At 36.0% G+C, this 21,780-nt stretch overlaps 1 protein-coding gene across 1 annotated transcript; it reads left to right on the forward strand.

Moving 5' to 3' along the window:
• Positions 1–20,005: 20,005 nt before the first annotated feature.
• LOC101995041 (olfactory receptor 143-like) lies at positions 20,006–20,989 on the forward strand (the record flags this gene model as incomplete). The annotated part of the gene is made up of 1 exon (XM_013346143.1): positions 20,006–20,989. A coding segment is annotated over one exon (984 nt), but the record flags the coding sequence as incomplete, so codon positions are not given.
• Between the last annotated feature and the right edge of the window lie 791 nt (positions 20,990–21,780).

The raw sequence follows: 21,780 nt of genomic DNA on the forward strand, positions 1-21,780 counted from the left end.
TTTCCAATTCAAGAGCTTTAAATTCATGTGAGAATTGCCTTCAAAGAGATAATGGTTGACTATATTGTGGCTACTGTATAGTTGTCAATGTTTCTAACAGTATTTACTATTTTTCAATATTTTTTTATTTTGAATTTTGTACCTCATCATTAAAAAATGACATTATGTATTTTACTGGATGGTCAATTTTTATAACTAGGACTGAACTAGGCTATTTTGTATTCAGAATTATTAAATATCATTAACAATGACTGATTTTTGTGAACGTTTGGTTTGTCAAAAATACAGTGGAATTTGTTACTGCATTTAAAGTATGATAAGAATTAATTACCTTTATGAAACAAACCTTAATAACATGCAATGTCTAAAGTCATTATTCACTTTGTTATATTACAATGATATCTTTTAAAAGAAAAGTCTACTTGCTTTTAAAAAAAACTATAGGTGACATTGAAAGTCAGTGATGGAATATTTATATAAGCTCCTGTTTGATTATTATCACACATGTACATATACATACTCACATACACTTATATATACATTTTACACATATGTTCTTATACAAGTAATTATCACCAATATTGAGTAACTGGCATTTTTATTTAAATGTGTATATATAATTTTTTCTTTTGCTTATTTCTAGGAACCACTCCCCATAAATAATGCCATTCTAAACAAACACTCATCTGCCTGAAATTTTGTGCAATATGTAATCTTCTCAAATAGAGGGTTAATATATTTGTTCTTTTCTGTTCTCTGTATTTGAATTGTTTTATGTTATATATTTAGTAATACAAGTCCTAGTTTTAAATCCAATGAGCATCCAATAAACATATGGAATGAAATAAAGAAAATTGTGAAGTGACAGAGAGAGCTAGAAAGTTGTTCAGAATGAGTGTGAAATAGGTGGAGAGCATTTGAGCACATGTGCAGCCTGATACATGTGCATCTCCAGGTTTTGAGTGTGTTAAGTGCCCCAACTGTTCCTAGTTTCATGACAAATAATTGTTTGTGACCTGAAAACTGACACTGGCCAAGACTCACCTTATAAAGTCAGTGGCTGGGGAGACATGAAGCTCTGAACATAAATTGATAGAGCCATGGGCTAAGCGGAAATCAATATTGACTCTTTATAGCTTTTATGATTCTATGTTGTAGTGGATCATTCCCTCAGATAACAGAACCTTAGTAATTGACCAACTTATCTCATTGATGAATTTCTTATATTGTTAATTACCCACATGATGCTTAGAGACAACATTTTCAGTCTTTTTATGGCTTTGACTTTGGGATGGAGTTCAACTGTACAAACAAATTAAGATGTGTAAGCAGCTACCAACAATTGCTCAACATGGATTTCTGTAAAACAGGAGAGAAGACTCACACAAATGTATATCTAAATAATAAAATCTGATATGACATATACCTATTATATAATCTGATTTGGTACTTTAGTATATATTATTGGTATTTTTATTATAAAATTGATCTCTCTTGTTTATGTAATTTTTCTGTAACCTCAATTGAGAAATGACAGACTTCTCTATCATATTATTTCAACAGGTTTTCACTGTCTAACTTAAAGTTCATCCAAAGAATGCATATTCTGGAGCTGAATTTGGATTTCTAAATAATTATTACATAGTGTTATCTCAGTAGTACCAGTGTGTATATGTTTCATAAATGGTTATCATAATCTCTACCTACTGTGAAACACTGTGTTCTATTGTGAAGATGTTAGTGAAATTCAGTGAATCCCAATGCCTGTGGCATTTTAAAGAGTACTTGGAAGTAGACATACTGGTGTACTAGCTCTTCTCTTCGACCTTCTGATATTAATTAATACATTTGGAGAGTTGTGATCTATGATCTTCAAAATAAATCCCATGTTGTAATGGTCATCCTGTACACATTTCATTTGAAAGATCTTTTGTTTTCTAAATTTAAATTAGCTTTAATATTTGAGCAAAATTTCATATGTAAATAAGAAAACAAAATAAAACAAACAAAAATCCCAGTGTTATATTACTTAAGCCATCATGTCTATGGAAATGTGCAATAATGTGTTACTTTGTCTATTAGAGCTATCTTTCTTCAACTTTATATATTGCAGCATGGAACTGAGTAGTACAGAAAGTCCCCCAAGTTATCTCAAGCTTATTTATTTATTTGTTTGTTTGTTTAAATGATAGTTAAACTGTTTTAGTGTCTCTTCTGTTTTTCTAGTTGGTCAGTATAAAAGGGTAGGTTGTAAAACCATCTGCTGTGGGAGCACATTCTGCTCCATCAGCCAATAGCCTTTAAGATACCAGCCCACTTGGACATGGTCTCTTTTGCTTTAAAAAAGCAGTAACCATGCACTCGCTCTCTTGCTTTTGGCTTCTGCTTCTGGCTGCCAGACTCTGTTCCTGGTTGTGCTGAGGGCTATGGTCTAGGACAGTGATCTGTATGTCTTTCCCCTTAAATAAATAAGCCTTTTAATAATCGTTATTCCAAACTGGTGTGGGATTGTTTTGTGACTTATGCCTTCATCTGATGCCCAACGTTTGGTTTTAGATCCCCTCAGCTCCACTGCCTGCTGCCTGCTAGGAGTGTGTCTGGATTGGCATGAGCCTTCCCTCATCCAGCTGTGGCCTGTACATGGATCCAGCAGTTCAGTATAGAGTCATAAGCAGCGGCTTTTCTTGCTAAGGATCAGCTGCAATTCTTTATATTTTCTCTTTACATGCCTCAGATTGGCTTCAAGTCCCCAAGAACCCCACCGTTTGCCTCCCACCAGGGCACACCACAGAAATCTGGGTGAGATGTGGGCTTCCCCGCTCTGAGCCAGCTGTTCCATGGCTTTCTAACAATTTGTTTGCATTTGCCTATTCCACTGCTATAAAGACACCCACAGAGCACACAGTCTGTGATTTATCTTTCAGTATTTCTTTTTAAAAATCAGATTTCAGACCAGTCATGTGAATTCATGTGCACCGCTCCACCCTGCTGGGTTAGTTTTGTAGATGGCCTGCAACACCTACTGGCAGGTAACAGTTATTGCAACTAATCCAGCTAATTAAACCACAGCTAAAATTTAATATCTTAAATACAGATTATAAGTTGCTAATTTAAAAGGGCAATATGTTAGACAACCTAACCATCCAAAGTTCAATAGCCTCTTTACCTACAGCATATGTGAAGTTTTACAAGACTTATATGATGTCCCTTCTACATCACTATTTCTGATTCTGGGTCTTGTCTTCAATATGTTTTCTTAAAAATATGGTTTGACAATAGGGCTAATAATGAGGCATTTTTAAAAATAGCACAGTCTTTTCAAACTGAAACCACACTTCTAAGGAAAGAGGTTGGAATTCTGAAGAAGGATACGACCAATTTGACAAATAAAACTTGGTCAGCTGAGATACTTTTGGAAATGGTAGATACTGATAATAATGTATTTAAAGGAATATTTAGCACTTTACAGAAGGAAACAGCTGATTTGGCACATAAAACCCAATCAATGACAGTGGGTGCTGAGACATTATTTGAGAGAATTCACACTGTTAAATGTTTTAATTGGACTCTGTCAAAGGGATATGACAGATTGATTGATAGAATGTCTCTACAAAAAGGTAATATGCATACTATAAATATTATGTCCAAAATGAGACATTATCTCTACTGGACAGACTTCATACTCTGGAATCCTCAATGAGGATACTAGAGCAGAACACTGGAAAGAGATCCAGACATAACAAAAGGCAGTGGTAAACAGATTTATAAAAATTGAGGAAATTATTGAATTTGATGACCAGGAACAAAAGGTACAAAGGCAAAGTTTAACCTCATTGGTACATAAAAATCTCCAGGATAGCTTCTCCAGAGTTCTGTCTGCTTTTCCAGTAATAACATCAGAAAAGTATCTGTCATCAAGTACCCTAAGGTTGTCAAAGAATATACATGGAAGCCCATATGTATGACTGATCTAAAGGAAATTAAACAAGTAATTGTAGCTTAGGACTACATTCATTTTTTGTTCACGAAATGGTCAAAACTTGCACTTTCAGTAGCAAAGCAACACCTCAAGATTGGGCTCAGTTAATTGCGAAAGTTCTAGAAAGTGGACAGCAATTACTTTGGAGGTACTTTTTAAAAGAGGAGGCAAGAATTTTAGCACAACAAGAAAAAGCAAAAGGCCGGGTGATGGTGGCACACGCCTTTAATCCCAGCACTTGGGAGGCAGAGGCAGGTGGATCTCTGTGAGTTTGAGACCAGCCTGGTCTACAGAGCTAGTTCCAGGACAGGCTCCAAAGCCACAGCGAAACCCTGTCTCGAAAAAAAAAAACAAAAAAAAAAAAAAAAAGCAAAAGGACTTGAGATTTCCATAGATCAAATTCTAGGTGAAGGACTTTATTCTGATTCTCAGGATCAAGCTCTTTATGATGACCATACCTTGTCCCTATGTAACACACAGTTTAAAGGCTTGGGACAGGATTCCGGAACTAGGAAAGAGAGTTGAATCATATCTTAGGGTTAAACAGGGTCAGAGAGAACCATTTAGTGACTTTTTGCAAAGACTAGCTAGAGCTGTACAAATAGAGGTAACCGACCAAGCAGCTAGATGTATAATAATTGAATCTTTGGCTTATGAGAATGTCAACATTGAGTGAAAATAGATCCTTGTGCCTTTAAAGATCAGATTATCACCCATGGATGAATGGGTCTTGCATACAATGAATGTTGAGACACTTGACTATGGTACTGAAGCATGGGTAGGAGAAGCAATTTCCAATGGTAAGAGAAGACATCAAAGTACCAAATGTTTTAATTGTGGTAAAATGGGACATATGAGAATGGATTGGAGACAACAGATTCCTAGGAATAATGCCTCCACTGGGAATGGCAGAAATAGGAGCCTTCAAGTGCATGTAGGAGGTGTGAAAAAGGCTGACATTGGACAAATGAATGTAGGTCAATGAAAGATAGACAAGGCAACCCAATACCAGCAGGAAACACTGTGGGAGGCCTATTAGAGGCCCCCATGATGAATGTGCTCCAGTCATTCCCAGTTACTGTAGAAAACATGTCTTACCAGGAAAATTAAAAGATCCAATGTCTGCTGTAAAAAGCAATACTGGTCTAAATGATGGGTAAAATTTGGAGGATGAGTCAAAATCTCCAGTAGGACAGAGGAAATGTATATTTTAGCAGACTTCTATAAATGATAAAAGACCAAGGCTAAGAATAAAAAATTTTATTCTAAAATAATATCTTCTCCCTGCATTAAAATTCCTGTAGGAGAAATTCTAGAAGGTAATATGACTAGAATACAATTAAGATTTGGACTCACCCTATCCACATGTGCCTCCTGTAATTTCTCCTCAACAATCATCAATTCCTTTTCTGTTTTATCTGATAATTCTCTGGGACTATTCAAGTCTTTATCACCATCTAAGGTTTTGTTTAAATGAATTATTAGATTAGGTGTTATCACAACAGCTGGTCATAGACTGGAAATGTCTCCTAATAATCTTTGGAAGTCATTAAGAGTCCACAACCAATCTCCTTCCAAATGAGAACTTTGAAAAACAAAAGAAAACAAAACAAAAACCTATTGACTGCTCAGAAATTGTTTGCAACTATACTAGACAGTAATTTTGGAACTTAACCACAACTTAATTTTTGCAGGATCCCATTAAGATAACACTGCCCCCATGACAGCAGGAAGCAATTCTAGAAGACAATGCCTCCTACCCCAAAAAATTTGTCTATAGGGTTGGGAACACTGTTTAGGAGTTGTTTATTATTACTTGTACTAGATAGAGGGTTGGGGTGAAAACTATTTTTGTTAAAAAGGGGGAGATAGTAATAGTGGCTAATAGAGTGAATACTTGTAAGCTATTATTTATGGATAATTTACATTGGTATAGTTTTTATATATATTGATATAAGTTCAAATCATATCTGTTACTTCTGTTTATTGATGCAAACTTATTTTGTCAGATTGTATATTTGCATGTTTCTACCTCTGTTTAGGACATTTTGTATATTGATACAACTTTTAGCATATATTTTAATATTGCATTATATATTACTCCCATCACTGATCAAAATACTTATCAATTGTTTATATTTTAAGGTCACTGTCATCATTTGTTGCACAATTATTTACAGATTATTTAATATTCTAATATGAATTTTTAGTGTTTAATTTATACAGGTATTAATTATTGTAGTTTAATCGTTGTTCATGTTTGTTGTACAAACAGTCAGATAAATTAGGTTCTTTAGATATATAGAGATTGAATTCTGTCTAGATAGGGAATCTTCAACCACTTCAAGGATCTGTAGAACATGGCATTTAAATAAATTAGGGTTTTTTTTTATATGAGACTTGATTGCTTCTGACAGCACCAATCTATTCCTGAGAGAATGTTGAGCAATGAAGTCACTCCATTAGAAACTTGTTTGCTTCTTAGCAAAACTGGCCTTTGGGCAAGGAACTGACAATGCCTCAACCACTGACAAGTTACATGATATCCAGAAATGAATAAGCAGGACTATCAAATCTTGCCAAGAAAGATAAGATGGTTTTGAAAAATTTTCTGCCTCTGAAAATGGTCTGTCAATTACTCTAGCCATAGTCATAGTCATAGCCAAAGTTGGTTGCTTCAACATTGAAAAATGAGACTTTGGTTGATTGCTCAGGTAACTAATTATCTCTGTCATATATTGCTTGCTTTGGAAGCTACTTAATTGTACTTCCTGCCTGCTCAAGTAATATTATCTCCCTTCTGAGGCCTTTGATAGGGTTGAAGATTAGATAGTCATAGTTATCATCCTCTTATGATGTAGCCAAGCCATTTCCAACACAAGACTTAGACTCCTTAGGATACAATGTTTATTAAAACATTTATCATATGTTCCTTGCTTACTATTGTTTATGCTGATTGTAATTCTAACCTTATACTTGACATCTGTTTCTAGTGTATATGGTTTTATATTAGGTTTGGAACTCTCTTACTTAAAAGGGGGAGGTGCTACAGGAACTCCTTTTGCTCCTTCAGCTAATACTATTTAAGATACCAACCTACTTGGACGTGGTCTCTTTTGCTTTAAAAAGCAGTGGTAGCTGTGTGCTCACTCTCTTGCATCCAACTCCCACTTCTGGCTGCTAGACTCTGTTCCTGTTCATTCAGAGGGCTTTTATCTAGGACAGTGATCTGTGAGTTTTCCCCTTAAATAAATAACCCTTTTAGTAATCATAATTCTAAACCGATGTGGGATTGTTTTGTGACTTACACCTTCACTTTCTTATGTATCATTGAATAAATCTCTTCCAATAAGACAGATTTCAGTGGGTAAAGTTATCCCTCCTTGGAGGAATTGGCCTATTAAAATTCTTCAAACCCTTGATATATAACAGAAGCTTAAGGGGTTAATTTAATTTTTGAATTTCAAACATAGTTTTTAGACATGAAGTACTAATGATTTATTTTTGTAGTTTTTGTAAAGGAAATGTTTAAAAAACATTAATAAAGGGATCCATATTCTAGGCTAATTGAGGAAATAATTTTAGTTTGTTAAGCAGATAAACATAAATTATTCAGAATTTAAATTTAGAATTTTAAAAATAGTGACATCAATAATAGAAACATCTTAATTAATAAGCTATGTTTGATATATATAATATATGCATATATCATTTTAATAGTCAAAATACACATTTATCAAGTATAATTTTACTGCTGACTAATTTCTTTTTCTGACAGTTCATTATAATTCATGGGATCAAAATTGATATACAGAGGCTATTGACGAAGTACCCTAGCCGGGCGATGGTGGCGCACGCCTTTAATCCCAGCACTCTGGAGGCAGAGGCAGGCAGATCTCTGTGAGTTCGAGACCAGCCTGGTCTACAGAGCGAGTTCCAGGACAGGCTCCAAAGCCACAGAGAAACCCTGTCTCGAAAAACCAAAAAAAAAAAAAAAAAAAACCCTAGTGAATAAACGATGAGCTATTAAAATTAAAACATCCTCATTCATAGAGTCAGAAGGTATGGTGGTAGCTAGTTTCTAGAAATGACCATCATAGCTCAGCACTGATATAAGTTAATTTTTCCATTGGCAATGTAAACATATAGTTTTATGTAAGGAAAGTACTGGTAACTTGAGCCTTGTGGGTGTTCTCTGAAGTGGTAAAACCTGCCAGTAGTTTATCTGTGGGTCCTGATGCCTCCATAAACTGTGAAGCTACATTAGTAACACTATGGATGATTAGCTTTGAGGGGGACTAAAGAGATGAGGAAATTTTTGGTATCTCACTCTCCTAGTGACTTTCACTGAATGTTTAGCATATCTGTGTGCAAAGTTTAACAGGAGCAATCTGAACCAAAGGTAAAAAAACAGAGGATATAGATAGAGTGAAGGCAGAGATGTCAATCTTCTGACCTGTTTTATCAACCTAGAACAAACTTCAGGCTCAACTCAAAAGTTCATGCTTTTGGGTGAAGTCTATGAACAGTTACTCAAAAATCACCATCATTGTAACTCACAAATCATCACAATATTTACAGCAAAGCAATGTGAGGGAATACATTTTATGTTGTTTACCTGCAAGATACCAATGTTCAGTGATTTCCAAATTAACTAAAGCAAAAGAAGTTAAAGGTCTTACTCAGATTTCTATAAAATGTAGGATTTGATTCATTAAAACATTAGGAAGCCCTGGAAATGTTCACATCTGTCCACTTGGAGGTATTCTGAGCTTTTTTCCTAAAACAAATAAACAATAACAACCCCCCACCAATTTAGATTATAGAAAAAGTCTTGGAAGTTAAATAATGAATGTTCTCAGTGCAAAAAAAAACATTTGTCACTTCAGAGATTGTTTATTCTGGGTTGGCTACACCTCAGAGACAAGTATTTAGGTTACATGAAATACCGTTCCTGCAATGCTGTAATAATTTTATGGAGTCTTTTATGGTAAAAGAAAAAAAAAAGGAAATAGCAAATCAATGCTCCTTTAAATATTAGCAAAGTCATCAGGTAGAAGTTTAGAGCAAAGTGGAAACGTCTTTATTATAGTCCTCAGTTGCTGTCTGCTGACATTTTTAGCAATTGAATTTGTGGAAACTAGTGGTTAGTTAGTATTTTCTAAAATTATTTTGCCTGATGGCTACAGGGATTGAAGAGTAAGATGAAGAAGGCAAGACTGAAGAATAATGATCACCAAACCTTAAATGAATTGTGTATCTCACTCTCCCTCAACCCAATGTGCACACATCTTCTTGGAACATACAGCAGAAGAATTGTAAGAGTAAAGGGAGTAGACATTTCCAGGGAAACAGCACCCTTTTTTAAAGACAATGAAACCAAGCAGGTACTCTACTAATGCCACTTATCCCATTGCACATATTTGATTTTTATCTATTAAATGTAAAGAATTTTTTATTTATCAGTATAATATATTCAAAATAGATTTTAATGAAATGGTCATTTTTTTATACTGTACTTTTAATTATAAACCAAAGTACCTCTTTTCTTCAAGGATCTTAAATATTCACCCTTTGTTACTTAAATAGAGAATGCAAGCGTGAAACAGCATATTAATTAAATATGTTTTTAATTAAAAAGAGTATCTATAATTCTAATATGGCCACATTAATGATGTTATTTTGCTTCTATATGAATGACTTCAATGGGTCCTAGCATCTATATTCAAGGGATTGCATAATTACAAGTAGGAAATTCATGTCTACTACTAGGAATCAGGATGCCAATACAGGTACTTTAATTTCTTCCCTTCCTATTTGTTCACCATTTGGCCATCCTAAGTGAGTTCCACTCTGAAAGTCTAAGGAAGTCAAGATGAACCTTATAAGTCCCATGAAATTGGCATGTGATTTATAGCATGGATGTCCTAATATAAGCTTTGTTCCTTTCCTTCACATTTTCTTGGTAAATGATTAACTAGTAGTATTATCTCTACTGCATAGTGATTCCTAAAACACTCAAAATGTGTTTTGTGTGTTATTTTGCCATTTTTCTGATTAAGGGATAAGATTTTGTGATTGCCACTGATCAGCTTTGAATTGTCCAGAGCTACAGCTTTCTCCAGGAAAGTGGAAGAGAGACACACACAGGGATCTGCACAGAGTTCTCTGGGGAGGGAGAGAAACAGGGTGAGTTATTCAAGCCTCTATTCATCTCATTCATGTGGTTGACATAGTAAAACTTGTTTGTAGACCAGCAAGCAACTAAGCAATTTCATCTCTGACTTATTGTTTCTATTTCTTTCATGAATTTTTGCTGTATTGGCTGAATTCTTAGTCATCTGGTAGGAAGGCAGATTCACCAGCTTCAGGTACACAATGGCCTCATTTGTCCCTTCTCAAAAACTGATGTGTGCTATAGGTATAAAAATGTTAGACATAATAAAAATACAGTTAGTATAATGGTCTGTTCTGTCTCTGTAAGAGATAAGCTATGCTCACTCCCTCCCCCATCTACTGAGACAGGCAGACCTCCCTTCCTGCTTGCAGCCTGAGTCCCTTTCTTCTCTGTCTCCCTCTTGAAGAGGCAGCCTCTGCCTTTCCCCACTTTTCCCCTTTAACCTTCTCTCTCTCTCTCTCTCTCTCTCTCTCTCTCTCTCTCTCTCTCTCCCCACCCCTCTCTCTGTTCTCCTTCTCCCCCTTCCCTTCCATATCCTACTAAATAAATATTCAACCTCATACTGCATGGTGTACCTATCCATGTCTCTCTCGCATGCCAGCCATGTGGTTCCTTACCCCCGGACCAGCTGCCTTCAGAGACCTGTCTCATGCACCATCCCTGCCTGGGACTAGCTGTTCTTGTGACCTGCTACCTACTTCCACCTCTTGACCTGCAGTGTTTCTGCCACTGTAACCACTTGGGGATCCACAGCATATTTTACTAATTCATTACATTAGTGCCACGAGGTTCAGGAGGCTCTTTTACCCTGAACCCCTCTCCTGGGGTCAGGTTACAGAACCAGATATTTCCTCCACAACAACCTTGTGTTCCATATGCCTGAGGCAATTTCTCTGAACAACACTGGCTCCAATTGGAGAGTTTCTCCCATTCTACTAAGGTTGAGCCCTTCACTGGCATTCATTTCTGGATTGCTTCCTTTAGTTAAAATCGTGACTAGACTGATCCAAGGTCAGTCCTCCCATGCTAGCACTACACACAGTATGTAGTGCATTTGGCTGGGGGCCCAGGGTTCCTTAGTCTGTCTTTCTTTCTTTCTTTCTTCCTTTCTTTCTTTCTTTCTTTCTTTCATCATTTTTTGCAGGTTTTCAGTTTCAGCTATGTGTAGCAAGCCATCCATGTCCAGTCCCCCTCAGATGGATGCCTTTTAGAGGCCCTAAAATCACAGGCCTTAATGTCCTACTTCTTCAGCTTCTCCTCCCATTCTGCTGGTGTCCAGCAAGCTCCACTTTTATGGGAACTTTCTAAGTACTGTCAGCGGAAGCTTTCTAACTATTGTCAGTACACAGCAAATGGAAGGTGTTACCTCAAACTGTCTCTGCCACTGCTACTGCTGCCAACAAGATTGGTTGGATCCACAAGGCACCTATTTTCAATTCCAGCCTTTTGCTTCCTGCTGTGGTTTGTAACATGGTGGCTCAGTGACAGAGAAGATCATGACTCTAGGTCTCTCTTATTATTAAACTTAAAAATCCTGTAGCTCAAAAATTGTGGCGTTTTTATGCAACATGTAACCGCTGCCATTTTGACTGAGGCCAGGCTACTGTACCACCATTTTAACTGAGGTCAGGTGACTTCACTGACATCTTATGTGAGTGACTTTTCCATACAACATGTGACAACTGCCATTTTGACTGAGGTCAGGTGACCTTACCACCATGTTAACTGAGGTCAGGTGACTTCACAGCCATCTTAACTGAGAGACAGGTCCGGTGACCAGTCCTCCCATCTTTATTGCAGTATACCCTGCCTGATCCCCCAGTTTATTTATGTTTACGTCTCTAAATTCTTAATGTTGACTCTGCTGCATGTGTGTTTTGTGTAGCGTCATGCCTTTGGTAAGGCCCATCAAGAGCATCCACTTCACCTACCTCCTTTCATTCTGTTTGTGTGTCCATACATGTAACTTAATTGCACCTATGTTTACTGTTAAATGTCATAATTGTCTGTTCATTGTATCTCATTCCAGATTACAAAGCAATAAGTATCATGTTTTGAACTAATATGTACTTTTAATTCTTTTTCAGTGATATGGTATATTTAATCAAACCCTCATTTAAAATATATTAATATGTTCTCTACTATTGTCAGTTCTACCATTAGCCTTCCATTGCAAGCAATTTTTTTTTACTTCTGTCTGTCTTTTTATGAATGTAAATCTTACCTGTTAAAATCCAGTACTCTCAAACTCAGACCCAGCTCTCCAGGCAGATTTTATACTGTAGTTATACCTGATAAACAACCCCCAACTGCTCAGAGATCTAGAAAATATGGCATTTAAATATTTAATTATTAAAAAAAGCTTTTACTGGGTACAGAACAATGTCTATCCACAATTCGGTTCAAAGGCCAAGCGTTGACTACTGGGAAAAATTGTCTTTTATCTAAGCAGAAGATCAGCAGACAGTGGACAGAATTGCTGAAATCAACTGCCTAGCGGCTTATGTCAAGGTAGGCTTGTCTTCCTACTGATTTTGTAGACCACAGGATCTTTTGGAGCCCTCTGCTAAACAGCAAAAGACAAATATGACCTTCACCGACCATGGAGCACCCTGAGGAGAAGCTCTAGGTACCAACCAAGTAAGTTCTATGTCATTTTTAATCAGTAACTCAAGTAAAATTTTATCCTTCCAAAGATCTCTGATGCAGTTTGACAGCTGAGAGATTTTGTCAGTTTAAAAGGACAACCTCACCAAACAAATTTTGGTAAAATACAAATATAAGACCTGCAAGTTATAAAGGTGTGAGGACAAATACAAGTTATCAAATTTCTCTCTCACACTGACTTTTTATAGTCTTAAAAATACTTCTTATTGTACAAAAATATCTGTCATAGTCATTCTGACATAAATATACTACTGTTTATACAATGTATATGTCTAAAACTTCTGTTTTTACAAACCCAAATTCTTGTGAGTTCCAGGGAACTTAATTGAAAGATCCACTTTAAACATGTCAGATACACTCCTTCAATTCTCTCGTGCTAAATTTTTTCCTTAACTTTGTCCTCTGTTCTGCCAATATATTAAACAGGTGTATGACACCAGATATTTCCATACCACAAACACTGGACAGGAACAAACATACCAGCTATACCAGGATGTGACCAGCACCCAGCCTTCTCAGATGTCCCTCAAAGAAGATACCCATAAATAAGCAGGAAACAGTCTCAAGAATCTTCTACCCCAATTCCTTTAACCTGTTGTACCTAAACTTCCACATTTTTTTTATAAAAAAGAGATAGGAATGTAATGGTCTGCCCTGTCTCTTTAAGAGACAAGCCATGACCACTCCCTCCCCCATCTGCTGAAGCAGGCAGATCTTCCTTCCTGCTTGCAGCCGGAATCCCTTTCTTTTCTGTCTCCCTCTTGAAGAAGCAGCTTCTGCCTCTACCCACTTCTCCCCTTCCCCCTTCTTCCCCTATCTCTGTTCTTCTTCTTTTCCCCCTTTCCTTCCATAACCTACTAAATAACTATCCAACCTCATCCTGCATGGTGTGGCTATCCATGTCTCTGTCTCTTGCCTGCCATTTTTGCTATGTTAATTTTACCTACCCAAGAGTATGGGAGATCTTTCCATTTTCTGGTGTCTCTTCAATTTCTTTCTTCAAAGATTGAAAGTACTTGTCATACAAGTCTTCCACTTGTTTGATTAGATTTGCTCTAAGATACTTTATGCTATTTTTGGTTATTGTGAAGAGTGATGTTTCTATGAGTTTTTTTATCAGCCATTTATTATCTGTATAAAGGAGAGCTATTGATATTTTTGAGTTAGTCATGTATGCCGCTACATTACTGAATGTGTTTATGAGTTGTATGAGTTGCTTCGTAGAATTTTTGGGATTGTTTATGTAAATTATCATATCATCAGCAAATACTGAGAGTTTGACTTCTTCTTTTCTAATATTTATCCCCCTTGTCTTTTTGTTTGCTCTAGCTGGAACCTCAAGTAGATAAATATGGAGAGAACACAACATTTTCCTGTTTCCAATTTCAGTGGGATTGCTTTGAGTTTCTTTCCCTTTAGTTTGATGTTGGCTGTTGGCTTGTTGTATATTGCTTTTATTATGTATAAGTATGTGCCTTGTATCTTCTTCTACTATTCCTATTACGCTTAGATTTTTTTCATGGTATCCTATATTAACTGGAAATTTTGTGTTTAACTTTTCTTAGATTTAATGTTTTCTTTGACCTGAGTCTATTTCCTTTCTTGTATCTTCAGAATTTGAGAGTCTCTCTTCTAACTCCTGTATTCTGTTTATGTTTGCATTTGTGGATGCTGATAATTTTCCTAGATTTTATGTTTCCAGAATTTCATTGGTTTGTGTTTTCTTTATTGTCTTGATTTCAGTTTTCAAGTCTTTAATTGTTTCTTTCACTTGTTTAATGGCTGTCTTTGTTTTCTTTAAGGGATTTGTTAATTTATTTCAATTTTTGTCTTTACCACCATGTCTTTGAGAAAATTTTTCATTTCCTCTTTGGGGTCTCAAACATTCTCCTAAAGTTATTTTTAAGTCATTTTCTAGGTAATTTTCTTCTGTTTCATCTGTGTTTTGGTGTTAAAGTCTTGGTGTTACAGAATCACTAGTTCTTATTGGTGTTATGTTGCTCTTTGTGGTGTTGATACATTCTTAATATTTTTACCTAGCCTTTCCTCTGATTGGTGTAGTTAGGGCTGTGTCTCTGGTGACCATTCATCTAGATGTCAATGGATCTCAAGGCTCAGATGGTTGTTCCTTGTGGGGAAGTCAGGGCCATGAACTCTGGAGGTCACTTGGTGTTTGCAGTGGTTGCTCAGTGCTCCAGGAAAGCACTCTGCAATCCTGGTGGTCAGGGCTGTTCCCACTAAGGTCACCTTTTGGGGTCCTCTCCTACAGAGTTCAATGGTTTAAGCATCCTCCTATGGAGGTTACTAGCTTGAGTGTGCTCTACAGGAGATTACTGGATTGGGCCTGCTCTTATGGAGGTCACTTAATGTAAGTTCTTAAAATTATTTTAAATGCCATATTCCATTTTTGAAGAGTTGAAAATTATATATCTAATCGAAATATATCTTATATATTTAGAAGGCCTAACTAACATGAATAAAAGTCTTATTATTATAGATGATTATTTATTCAACTTTATTTCCTAATTATACATTACATTTTAAAAAGAGCTGTATAAATATAATACCGTAAACAAGTGTAGAAATGTACATATTATGAAACTGATATCTAATTTGTATCAATAAACCAAAGTATATAACAATGTAAATAATTCATTTCTATATGATATCACCTTTTAAATGAAAACAAACATGTATAAACAAACACTTTGCTAATTTAGGCATAGTTTTCTTCAAACTGCTTTCTGCTATAAGTTGGGTGAACTATATTTAGGGTTCATGAAGACCTTTTAGGGGGTATTGTTCCATCAAATCTCATTAGTCTGGAAGGAACCCACAGGTTCCCATCCTCTGTGGAAAGAAAAGCAATACCTCTTATGTGGCTTTTGTTTCTCTCTATTACTTTTTAATGTTTATTTAATTATCTTTACTCCTTTTATAACTGTCTGTACTCTTTTTTATTACTTTCACTGTTTCTTTAAAGACATTTTATTTTTTAAAACTATCTTTCTCTAACTATCTATACCCGTTTTCTTTTTGTCTTAAGCCAACATAAATTTGAAAACACATTTTAACCCATCTAGAGGTTTGTTGTCAGAATCTGCCTTTTTTGCATATCTGTAATCCTTTTTTAATCACTCCTTTAAGCTGTAACACAGGCATGGTTAGGAAAAGAGCAGCCATATTGGCTGTTGGTTCCAGTCTGCTTGGTTTTCCAACATGACAGATATCCATTTACTGCTATCTCTGGGAGCCATGTTTACAACCCCAACTCTGGGAAGCAGTTTGTTCACTCCACTACAAAGTAACTTGCAGAACACTGTCCAGAAACACCATTCAATTGCTCAGTAGCATGAACGCTCAAAAGAACCCTCCATGTTGCAAGCTAAACCAGGAAATCATTTCTTAGAGAAGCCAAGCCGATGCTCACTTCTAGTACACAGAGCCTCTCTGAAAAAACGTGGCCACAAGAATTTGTGATATACTCCCATTTTTGTGTGTCTAGCAGTACTTTTACTAAAGCCTTCTTATGTTTTATGAGGATGTATATTGCCCCAAGTGGGTACCAAAATGTAGGCATATCAAGGAGTTTCACAACAGCCTGGAAAGGAGTATAACAAGTGTGTATCTATTTGGAGGTATACTTACAGTAAAGGTAGCTATCTGGAGTTCCCTGTATGCACTGAAAAATAGAACTGACTGCAGCAGAAAAGAGGATCTTGCATGTATTCCTCTGCTCTTACAGTACCTGAGACCATGCCCAAAGTGGGCCGATATCTAAAAGGCTATTTCCTGAAGCAGATCCTACAATACTCTTGTATAAGTTGGCTTTGTCATGGTGTCTCCTGACAACAATAAATATAACTAAGACACCTACCTCCTTGAATCAGATAAATAGAATCAAGTATCTGGGTTTTCAAGCTCTTTCTGCTACATCTCCGTTAGTCTGCCTGGTTCAACCAATCTCTGCTTTTCTGTATGTGTGTCTGTGTGTCTTTCCTTTATTTAGTAACTCACCACTCCAGTCATGTTTTCAGGGCACAGGCATGTGGACTGTAACAGTACTGTTAGACTAGTGATTCACTTGGACAATTTTGACATGGTAAACATTGATAAAGGTGATCCTTTATCCCCTGCCACTGCCATTATGAGGGACATGAACCACTCTTTTCCTTTCCCACTCTGTTCTATTATTAATTCAGTTTGATGTTTTCCTTCTTGTCTTTTTTTTAACAAAAGAAAAACATAATCAGAACAGGTTTTCACTATATAGCCTGGATTTTCAACCCCTCAGTTCTGCTCCTTAAATGCTAAGATGAAGGCAATATACCTGTGGTCCAAGTTTAACATTCTTACAACAAAGGACAGATTAGTTAAAGAGAAAAATAAAATTTTGTTCAAGGTTTTGCATGGAATAGGAGGTTTTGAGTACAAAACTTCAGAGTTCAAGGAAAACAGTCCAGTGTTATTAATAGGATTGAGACGCACTGAAAAGTTTCACTTATAAATTTTACTGGACAAAAATTTAAGGACTAATTACATATTAAAGACATTATGTGTCATACTCATTCTACCAAAGTACATGCCAAAACCCCTTCTGAACTGGAGGTCTGTTGATTCACCTTAAGATATGGAAAGTAAGACAATTTTTTTCATGATCAGCTGACTTACTCATAGAGGCACAGACTTGGGAAGAACAGTATTTCTGTTTTATGGTTGACTTTGTGCAAAGTGATTCTATATTCTCCAGCTTTCCTTATGGAGGATCTTTGTTGTAATGGTCTATCTTCATAAATACAAGGCTCAGAGCAAAATATTGACAGATGTATTAGAGAAAGGATAAGTTACCTATAAGGCCTGTTCTATTAAAATAATATCAGGTTACTTGGGAGAAAGCTTCAAAGCCAGTAAAACTCTTTGTTTCCAACACATCAATTTCTGAGCCTGAACAGTGCTTATGGAATATATTTCATTGAATACAGAAATTTTATTGGCCATGAACAGTGTGTTGGTTTTGAGATCGTGGTTTATAACACCAACATGCATTACTGAGCATGGCTATGAGATGATGTTTATTTTATGTTACTCAGGAGAGCAATGCAGCATATACTTTCTTCCTCAAAAAGACTATTGAGAATGAGATATCATGGTTTACCTGTTTAAAGTTATAAATCAGGTATGGGGATTATACATTTTACATGTCTAGGAAAGGTTTATTTGCTACATTATGTGGATCATTGAATTCAACTAATACAATTATATAGTAACTCCTTTTTGTTTCATAGTACTATTATTATTACTGTGAGAGTGCTTAGATGAGACCTAGAGGCTTATGTATGAAAAATAAGTTTCTACCACCGAGCCATATCCAGACCCTTTTTTGAGACATATTTTATAGATAAACACAGAAATATCAATGTCTTAATATAAATGTACAAGCCCTGAAAGATTACAGTTTTGGTACATAGATTCATTAGTAAGAAACAGAAAAATCTGGATTTAAATTTAAACTGTTGGAGTGCATATTCCTTTTTCCTAAATGCTTTGCTCCAAAACATTTTATTTTTTGTAGATTGTTTATCTAATAGTTACTAATGCAATTGCAATGCTCATAGATAATTACTCGAAATGACAAGTGAGTATGTCCCTGATTTTTTCTCTTGCTGATTTGTGCATGTCATAATGAGTAGAATTCTGAAGGGAACAGTCCAATACCCTGATCAGGGAATTGGGTGTTTCTGTTGGGGAATTACAAACTAAGTAGGACTTTGAGTCTCAAAAGGAATAGTGTTTGTATCTATGCTACATGATATAAACACAGGTTCTGTTATTTCTACCCTTAAGGTAGAAACTCACCCAACCAGGTAGATGTCATCAGGAGAGAATAACTGTCTATACATGACTGATGACCATTCTTGGTTGTCAGCTTGACTATAATTGGAATTGGGTATAATCCAGAAATTGAGGATACACTTATGATCCAGATCTTGAGGCAGGAAGATGGCTTTAATCTAGATATTGAGGCGGGAAGGTAGACCTTTAATCTGGGCAACCACATTTACTAGAAGCTTATATTAGGACAATTTTAAGAAGGAAGGGTTTGTTCTTCCCCTGCTTGTACTCACCTCATCAGTACATCCATTCCTTCTTTAGGATTCTGCAGACTAGCTGAGACAAATAGCCTTGTCTGATTGAGCAGCTACTAGATTATTGTACTTTGTGCACTGAACTACAACCTGTAAGTCATTCTAATAAATTGTGTTTAAATTTCATATAAATATTTATATGTTACATATAGTATTATATTCATAATTTATTATATATAATAGATAATATATGTTTATTCCATAATTGCCTAAGTGTTGTGACAATAAAGAACACTAACTAGGGGCTGGAAAAATGGCCTAGTGGTTAAGAGCACTGGCTGCTCTTCCAAAGGACTGCGGTTCAATTCCCAATACCCACATGGCATCTCACAGCTGTCTGTAACTCCAATTTCAGGGGATCTGATACCTTCATACCAATGCAAATAAAAAATTAAAAAAAGGAACACTAATACAATTTATAATATATTATCCTACAATACTATATTATAAAAGACTAAATTGAGAGAAACGAGGTATTGGATGCAAATAAGATTATTTTCTTTTGAGCAAATAAAGAGAACTTTTAAGAGAAATTCTTGAACTGAAATCATGTCATATTCTTGGGTTAGGTATTTTTGGAGGTCTGAATCAGTTTTTAGTTGATAATTAAGATCTCTTAATTATCAGAAACTTAAATTACTTAGGATATTGGAGTGAGAGGGCCTGTGTTGTATAACAGCAGTGACATATTAAGGCAAAAAAAATGTTAAATTATCTTAATTGTCATATCATCCGCTAAAACTCAAAGGTAAATAAATCAAGGGTTTAACAGCCAGTGGGGCTTTATTTCTCTTTTTTGTCCCTAATCCTTATAAAAGCTTAAAGAGACAAGAGAATGTGGTTATTTAAAAAGTTGTGCCAGTCTTTAATCAGAGTAGATGCTCATAGGAAAAGGATAAACGGGGATTTCTCAGTAATGAGTAGCAATATTCTCCTAATTCTTTGCTCAGTGCATTCAAATAACCTTAAACTTGTAAAACTGGGTCTGGTTGTCCTTTTGTAGTCAGTGACAGAGTTTCTTGTTTAACGTGACCCTTTACTAATGTTTCTCTAGACGTGACAAAAACGGCTATGAAGAATGACTCTTCAGTGACCGAATTCATTCTCGCAGGATTGACAGACCAACCTGAGCTCCAGCTACCACTCTTCATCCTGTTTCTGGTGTATCACACAGTCACTGTGGTGGGAAACATGAGTTTAATGAGTCTCATTTTCCTAAATTCAAACCTGCAGACCCCCATGTACTTTTTTCTCTTTAACTTGTCCTTCATTGACTTATGCTATTCCTTTGTCTTTACTCCCAAAACACTAATGAGTTTTGTTTCAGAGAAGAACACCATTTCCTTTAGAGGATGCATGACTCAGCTGTTTTTCTATTGCTTTTTTGCCCACTCTGAGTGTTACGTGTTGACAGCCATGGCCTATGATCGTTATGTAGCCATCTGTCAACCTCTGTTGTACATAGTCATTATGTCTTCTCGGACATGTTCCCTGATGATGTTTGGTTCCTACCTCACAGGGTTTACTGCTGCCATTGTCCATATAGTATTTATGATCAGACTGAACTTTTGTCATTCTAACATCATCAACCACTACCTGTGTGATATCTTCCCCCTTCTGCAGCTCTCCTGCAGCAACATCTATGCCACTGAGCTTGTGAGTTCTGTTGTGGCCAGCACAGTAGTCATTGTATCTAGTGTCATCATCTTAATGTCCTATGCTTTGATTCTTTTTAATGTCACTCAGTTGTCATCAGGTAAGGGTTTGTACAAAGCTATGAGCACCTGTAGTTCTCACATAATAACTGTGGCCCTATTCTATGGATTTGGTATGCTTACACATATCAAAACATCATCTGATGAGTCTGTGGTTCAGGGGAAAGTTCTCAGTGTATTTTGTACATTTTTGCTGCCTCTGCTGAACCCTTTTATTTACAGTCTCAGGAATAAGGATGTCAAGCTTGCTTTAAAGACATCTCTAAAGAGACTCAAAGTGAATGAAGCACTCAGAATGTCGTAGTCCACATTCCCAACTTGAGTCTTTTTCTTCACTTTGTTTTGTTCTTAGCTTTTTTTTTTTTCAATATTCTCATTTCTTCTTCTTCTCTCTCTTTTTATATTCTGGCTAGGTGTCCAGATTACTATTTCTTCTCATTCCTTCAAAAAATTCCTTGGTTATTTTACCTTGAGATAAAATGTATTTAATCTGCATTCTCATTCTGAATGTGCATCAAGCTTAATTTTTGTATAAGGTAGAGAAACAAGGCAACATATTTTGTATTTTAAGAGAACTTGTACTTCTGTGACAAAGGAAAGCCAGGGAGAAGAAAGCTTTTTAATAGTTTACTTTTGTTGGTTTTTTCAGAAAGAAAACTATGGAGCATTTCCAATTTAAGTTTTTTAAATACACTTGTGAATTGCATTGAAATATCAAATGGTTGACTAGATTGTGGCCATGGTAAAGTTGTCAGTTTTTCTAGCAGTATTTATTGTTTGTCAATATTTTTGCACTTAATCATTACAAAATGGCATTGTGTGTTTTATTGGAGTAATGGTCAATTCTTATAATTATTGAAGACTGAACTAGGCTATTTTGTATCCATAATTGTTAAATGTCATTAACAATGACAGTGATTTTTGTGAAAGTTTAGTTTGTCATAAATACAATGAATTTTTGTCACTGCATTTGAACAATTGATAAGAACTACTTATCTTGGCAGGGCGATGGTGGCGCACGCCTTTAATCCCAGCACTCGGGAGGCAGAGGCAGGCAGATCTCTGTGAGTTCGAGACCAGCCTGGTCTACAGAGC

Source organism: Microtus ochrogaster, chromosome 5, assembly GCF_000317375.1.
Source record: "Microtus ochrogaster isolate Prairie Vole_2 chromosome 5, MicOch1.0, whole genome shotgun sequence".
In the NCBI taxonomy this organism is placed as follows: Eukaryota; Metazoa; Chordata; class Mammalia; order Rodentia; family Cricetidae; genus Microtus; species Microtus ochrogaster.